Source organism: Lissotriton vulgaris, chromosome 10 (assembly GCF_964263255.1).
Source record: "Lissotriton vulgaris chromosome 10, aLisVul1.2, whole genome shotgun sequence".
NCBI classification, from domain to species: domain Eukaryota; kingdom Metazoa; phylum Chordata; class Amphibia; order Caudata; family Salamandridae; genus Lissotriton; species Lissotriton vulgaris.
Genome location: NC_141698.1, coordinates 830,619,478 through 830,626,751, shown reverse-complemented (window position 1 = coordinate 830,626,751; position 7,274 = coordinate 830,619,478). Strand labels below are relative to the sequence as shown.

At 43.1% G+C, this 7,274-nt stretch overlaps 1 protein-coding gene across 1 annotated transcript; it reads right to left on the bottom strand.

Moving 5' to 3' along the window:
* Positions 1–6,213: 6,213 nt before the first annotated feature.
* LOC147688849 (tubulin beta chain) lies at positions 6,214–7,007 on the bottom strand (the record flags this gene model as incomplete). The annotated part of the gene is made up of 1 exon (XM_086939979.1): positions 6,214–7,007. A coding segment is annotated over one exon (417 nt), but the record flags the coding sequence as incomplete, so codon positions are not given.
* Between the last annotated feature and the right edge of the window lie 267 nt (positions 7,008–7,274).

Genomic DNA, 7,274 nt, shown 5'->3' with positions numbered 1-7,274 from the left:
GACTGGAGTTGGAATAGAAAATTATACTTACCACTATCCAGCACCTCTAAGCGCTATGCGTTGTAACGGTATTCGTTGTAAATACCGCGTTGTAAAGGTATGCGTGGTAAAAGTATGCGTGGTAACGTCATACATCCCGGCAAAACACCTAGAAACGGCCCTGTTGGCAATTCTGTACTACATGCCAGTAGTACCCATCCCAGACACCTGATTAAAAGCATCACCTATGGGGAGGTTTTAAGGATTGAAAGGATATGCACTAACAAGAATGACCTTGATGTATGTCTAGCGGAGTCAGTACATAGATTCAAGACACGTGGTTACAGAATGAGAGATCTACAAATCGCATTCTGAGAAGTACAGGGTCAAGAAACTGTTCAACTGGAGCCGAATAGTGATGAGGCACTATTATCTGACACACCACAGAATCAGGATAACATAATATCTGTGGTCAGACTCATTACTACTTTCAGTTGTCAGGAAAAGCAGGTCAGAAGGATAATCAACAAGAATTGGCCCATATTGAAAACAGATATCACTTTAGCCCCAGAACTAGATACACCACCGGCTATCACATTCAGAAGGGCGCCCTCTATAAGAAATGCCCTAGTAAGAGCCAGTCCTGAAGTGATTGAAATCAGTAATTGGTTGACAAATAGAACTGGGTTCCATTAGTGTAGTTCAAGTAGGGCGTGTAGGTTTGGGGTGAAAAAGAATGAATTTTTAGATGCTTTTCCCCTACCCCACACAAATTAAAGGGCCTATACACGTGTAAAACAGACCATGCAGTCTATGTACTGGAATGTACTTGTCATCTACAGTATATAGGCAGTACCAAACTTCCAGTATTTAACCGCATTTTGCCACACCTACGCGCAATTGTAAATTCAGATTCCACCTATCTGGTCGCGCGCCACTTCAAGCTGGTGCATCAGAACAATATTAATGACCTCAGTTATTTTGTAATTGATGCAGTTCCCAAATCAATAAGGGGTGGAAATAGGGAGAAAAAATTGTGTCAATTAGAGAGTTTTTTTACGGTTGGATACCAAAATGCTGAAAGGTTTGAACACAGGGGAAGATCTGTATAATTTTCTGTAAACTTCAAATGAAATCATTGTTGCTGCTAAAGAATTCTGAATTGTATTTAGATGATTTTTAAGATATATATATTTATTTATGTGTGTAGAACTGGTTATTTATCGGATTTTAGCCTCACTTTTATCGGATTTTACTGGTTTTACTAGATTCCTGGTTTTACTGGTTTTTATTCGGTGTCTGTGTGGTATTTGAATCTGATGATAGTTGGTTTTTGCACTTTTTTGAATATATATGTTTACATTCTTATTGTTGTTTGTAGATAACTTATGTCTATATGATCTGACGCAACCTCAATTTGCACATATTTATTTATTCTTGTATATATGACTAGCACTTCTAAGCAATTGTTTTGCACACTCCCAACATTGGTGGGATTATACTACTGGTCTTGGGCATTGCAATGGGGGAGGACTATCTCTCTATTAGGAAATATCAGTAGCATCCATTTTATCTGCTAAAAAGATTGTTTGAATTTTATCGTGTTCCCTAAGACAATAATAGTTGACCGATATGTATTTGCACTTTAGGGGCAATATATGCACTTTTCAATATTAGGATTTACAACTAAGGCACTTTGCACTTTAATATGTCAACAGACTTTTAATAACTTTCTGAGGGGTTTTGAGGTGGCTAAGACTTTAGCCACTGGAATTTGGGCACTTGCCCAGTATTACTGATTTGCACTATTTTTCAGCCCAGAAAGTATATATGACGTGGTCAGGAACAGAGAGGAGGCAGCAGTCGACATGCTCGACGATTCACCAATATGTGATGCTCAACTCCCAAGTTGCACACCACAAACCGAAGTAGGGGGCAGCAAAATACGGGACTTATTTAAACAGCTGGAGAAGGCCATGAGGACAGAACAAGCCAAGTGGTGGGAGTAGAAGTCTCTCTCCCGCTACTTGGAGGTGGGTTGTATCCCACGCGGCTTACGTATAATGCTGGCCTCCAGCTTTGAGAATCCCGACCCGAATATGCTGCAGGAATGGGCGCAATGTAATCTCGACAACTTGAGTCGTCTGTTAAGGGTACTTATCAAATATGAGGAAAGTGATGGGGCGAATGTGCAAAATAAAATCATGGACCTGAATGAGCAAATCGGAGCATTGGCCGAACAGACACAAGAAAAGAAACTTAGGGAGGAGATGTTGGTGAGGCTGGCCAAAGAAGAGGATGTTATAAAAAACGGAAAACTTTCAAGTTCCAGCGTGACAAGCTGGACTATCAGAACGGGTGTATATTTACGTTCTCACAAAAGTATGATCCTCCCAAAAGCACCATCACATCACAAACACCGCAGGGGGCCGTAAATACAGGACATACCTCGGCGTCCTCTACTGATATCAGCTCTGTGGCGGGCAGTGACTCTGAACCGGAACGGGCAGCAAGCAGGCAGTTGGGGTTTACAAAGCGGTCATTGGCCCAACAGGAGATCCAGCGCCAAAGAAGAAAATCCGCAAGAGATGGAACCACCGGCAATGAAACAAGTAAGGGATGCTATGACAGTAATAAATCTTACAGACATGCATTTAAGTCCAGGGGAGAATAGACAGTTGTCATTGGGTCTAACATTTTGCCCACCCAGTACCTTTAACTATGCCCGTACCAGGATGGACATTTTTAAATTCATAAGAAAGCTAAAACTGAGGAAACTATGCCTGGTAAATAAGAGCAAGACCCGCAAAACCTCTGCTATGAATGACATTGGGGGTGTTGAATCTATGACGGTCACAGCGGGGGAGTATGATCTTCATTGTGACTTGCAAGAATTGAATAGGGAAGGCAGGACAGAGGGGGCTGTGGACGAAGAGAGACCCATGAGAACTAATGCCCCAGGGGCAACTCCATTTAGACCTAAATCAACTTTCAATCCAATATTGGTCCATGACAATATCGATGTATTTAATGAACTTATAACAGCAGAGATAAAAAAGCTCCACAAGTCATCATTGAGCGAGGATAAGAATAATCAAAAACATAACAATGCCTATGGTAGTTTAATGAAGAAATTACAGAGCAGGAGCAATATAATCATCAGGCAATCGGACAAAGGGGGAAATATTGTCCTCTGGCCCCTTCACCTGTATATGGAGGAGGCTTTAAAACCGCTCAATGACAGGCAATGTTATTGTAGGAGCGATTTGCAAAAGGCGAAATCAGCTTGGGACAAGTTCAAATCCTAAGTTATATGGTTGGAAGGTCAAAGGACTCTTGAGTGGTGATGAACTTAAGTTCCTTAAGATGAATTACCCAGTAATGCCGGTGTTTTACGTGATCCCGAAGGTTCACAAGGATCTGTTAAAGCCACCGGGAAGGCCAATCATCTCGGCCAGACAGGGAGCCTTTGAAAATACATCACGCTATATTGACCATTTTCTCCAGGAGCATGTTAAGACTTTACCATCCTACTTGAGAGACACTATGGACTTTCTGGACAAAGTAAAAACAGTAGTTTGGCAGGAGGATTATTTATTAATCACACTTGACGTGACTACATTATATACGAGCATCAACCATCAGGATGGTCGGAAGGCAGTGGCTCATTTTTTGAACAATAGACCAGCTTGTATTTTAGAACATAATGCTATGATCAAGGAAATGATTGAGGTGTGCCTGACCAATAACTATTTCTTGTTCCAGAATCAAGTCTTTCAGCAGTTAAGAGGAGTAGCGATGGGGGCCTGCTTCTCCCCCAGCTACGCATGCTTGCACATGGGGCTGTGGGAGGAGCAGGTCCTGGGAGTCGCTTTGCTGATGTAATGAAAAACAACATAGTGTCATGGTATAGATTTATTGATGACCTCTTTCTAGTATGGAGGGGATCAAAGAGTGAGGCTGAGCAGTTCATCTCTGATGTTAATACAAATAAGTGGAATTTGAGATTCACTGGGGAGATCAGTGGAAGTAAGGTCAACTTTCTTGATGTGGAGGTGCACATCGAGGAGGGTAAATTACAGACAAGACTGCATCGCAAAATGACCGCGGGTAACACGGTCTTGCATGCATCCAGCCACCACCCCGCTCACCTGATCTGAAGCATCCCCTACGGGGAGATGCTAAGGATCAGGCGAATATGCAGCACAGAGGAGTCATGTTCAGCATCGCAGGCGAGCAGTAAAGAAAGATTTTTGGCAAGGGGCTATTCGTTGATCACAGTTGAAAAAGCCATGAAGAGGGCCAACAAGCTAGGCACCACCACTGATTTGGAGGGGGGACCGGATGGAACCCGCAAGGTGATGAGTGGTGAGTGTGGCCAGCCAAGACTGATTACAGCTTACAGTCGTCAACACAGGCAGTTACAAACAATCATTGGCAGAAATTGGCCCATCGTCAGGGGGGATCCCGTGATAGGTGGAACTCTGGCAGAACGTCCAGCGATCACTTACAGTAGAGCCAGGTCAATGAGCGATATGCTTGTGAAGAGTAGCCCATAAGTAGTCAACAAGGACAACTGGTTGCATAAAAGTAAGGGGTTCATTAAGTGCGCCATATGCAAAGCAGGCACGATGGGGAAGAACAAAACTTCGTACATGACCCCATTCACTGAGGTGCCAACCCTTATAACCAAGAAAATAACATGCAAGACTGACTTTGTCGTGTATGTGCTGGAGTGTGCGTGTGGCCTGCAATACGTTGGTAGTACCAAGCTGCAGGTTCACAAACGCATACTCCAGCACATGCGGGCGGTCACATCAATCCTTGCCACAGGGGAGACTTAGGCTGCCTCAGCTATTATGCGATAGATACAGTACTGCCACTCCGGAGGGGAGGGGACAGGGAGGCCCGCCTGAGAGTACTGGAAACCAGATACATCCTAGAACTGAATACTAAGACTCCAAATGGCCTCAACGCCACAGAGGACCTATATACCTGCCTATAAAAACATCAATTGGAGGGAGCATTTATATAAGAACCATAAAATGTTCATGAATGTATGAGTATGAATAGAGTGAGTCGTAGAGCATCAGACTGATTTTTTATGAAATTGAGAAGAACAGTTTTTAGATCTTTTCACAGGGTGAAAGGGAAAACACACAAAATTGTTTTTTTTTAATTCACTTTTTTAATATTTTGACTCCTGGAAACGTGCGACAGGAACTGAACCACTATGTAAGGGCGGTATAGAGGCAGTTATCCTGAACATCGATTTAGCCCGCTTGGGCACTATTAAATTTACTCCCCACCCACCACCCTCTCTATATTCCTCCTAAAAAACATTGGTTTTTTTTGCGCAAATCTTGATGCGAACTTTGCACATATCTTGCTTATTTGCATAAATAATTAATTTATTTATTGTATAAATATTATCAGAACATGATTTGTTTACAATTATTGTATGATAAAAAGTGTTGGTTTTATTGATATTTATTTATTTATTTGCAAGATTTGCACACTACGGGATAATTTGCACTGAAAATTAGAATGCTGTATGTTATAACCGCATTTTATTGTTAGGGTGTCAGAGGGTGAGAAAGAATGGAGATAATGTTGTACATTTGCATTATTTGAAAACTGTTTACATTATGTAAGAAAAACATCATGAAGCCGATGTGATACAGGATTAGGCGGAAGTCTGTTGTTTATCTCTACAGGCCCAGTGGTCAGATGACACCTGTATGCACGTTAAATACACAAGGATTGGCTGACCATGTCATGTGATCAAGGGCTTCAGGGCCCGAAATGCGTCATGGCGGACAGAGTGATGCACTTTTTAAAACATTTTTTATAGCACTTGATCTCATTTTAATTGTGGTCACATGAAGGCGTCTTAAGTACTTACGATCTCAATTGTTCACCCAACCCCACCCCCGGTTCAACAGGCTTCTTCGCATGTGAGGTTCAATAGTGACACCATGATTCACAAGTGACTGCTTTCTCAGCTCCTACTACCACACCATACAGGACAGACGCTCTGAAGCAGTGAAAAGAATGCTGGAACTTGAGCCAGACAACAGAAACAAGTGAAAGAACGAAACAGGAGTGACAGGGAAGGGACAGGAAAGGTTAGCAAGCAGCCTGGAGACAAGCTACATGGAAACAAAAAAAAAATTGGGGTTCCTCTCCAGCACTCCACTCAGGATGGGTTGACTAGGAGATTGCTCACTTAACTATTGACTGTAAACAGAAACCCGCATCTAAAAGAACTCCCCTAAAGAAAAACTCTGGACCGACGCGGTCCCAAGCCGCTTCCAGCATCCGACCAAACAATGGTGAGAAGACCAAGTCTGGCAGACTGTAAAACGCAACCAGGGGGAAGAGGGAGAAGGGTGTGGTCAACTCATGCTAAAAGGCCGAGCACTAGTCTGGACGACTAGACCGGGCATCCACAAACAGGAAATGACAAATGCAGTGCAGTAATAACCATATTACACAAAGCCAGCATCCCTGAACGAGAACCGACCAGTCACCAGCAGGATGCTAGTTGGCCCAGCGTTTAAGTTCATGCCAGTGTTGGCAGTATGGTCCATTGTTATTAGTGTGGAGATTTATGCCACTTCTTCCTCAGCCTCCTCTTCGAACTCTCCCTCTTCTGCAGTGGCGTCTTGGTACTGCTGGTACTCGGACACCAGGTCGTTCATGTTGCTCTCTGCCTCGGTGAACTCCATCTCGTCCATGCCCTCGCCGGTGTACCAGTGGAGGAAAGCCTTGCGGCGGAACATGGCGGTGAACTGCTCGGAGATGCGCTTGAAGAGCTCCTGGATGGCTGTGCTGTTGCTGATGAAGGTCGCAGCCATCTTGAGGCCCCGGGGCGGGATGTCGCACACCGCGGTCTTCACGTTGTATGGAATCCACTCCATGAAGTAGCTGCTGTTCTTATTCTGAACATTGAGCATCTGCTCGTCCACTTCTTTCATGGACATGCGGCCTCGGAAGATGGCGGCCACGGTGAGGTAGCGGCCGTGGCGGGGTCCAGTTCGTTATTTTGCAGCAAGCTGTCAGAAAAAACGGAGTTCCTGTAATATATATATATATATATATATATATATATATATATATATATATATATATATATATATACTGATTTGCGCTATTTTGCAATATTATATATAGAGTTGAATTGAGGAAATCCCATATACCAACTTTTATTTATGCATGTATGTATATTAAAAGGATTACCTGTTGGGAAAGTTTTTTTGAATGCAGATGAAATAATATTGTTGCGGATGGGT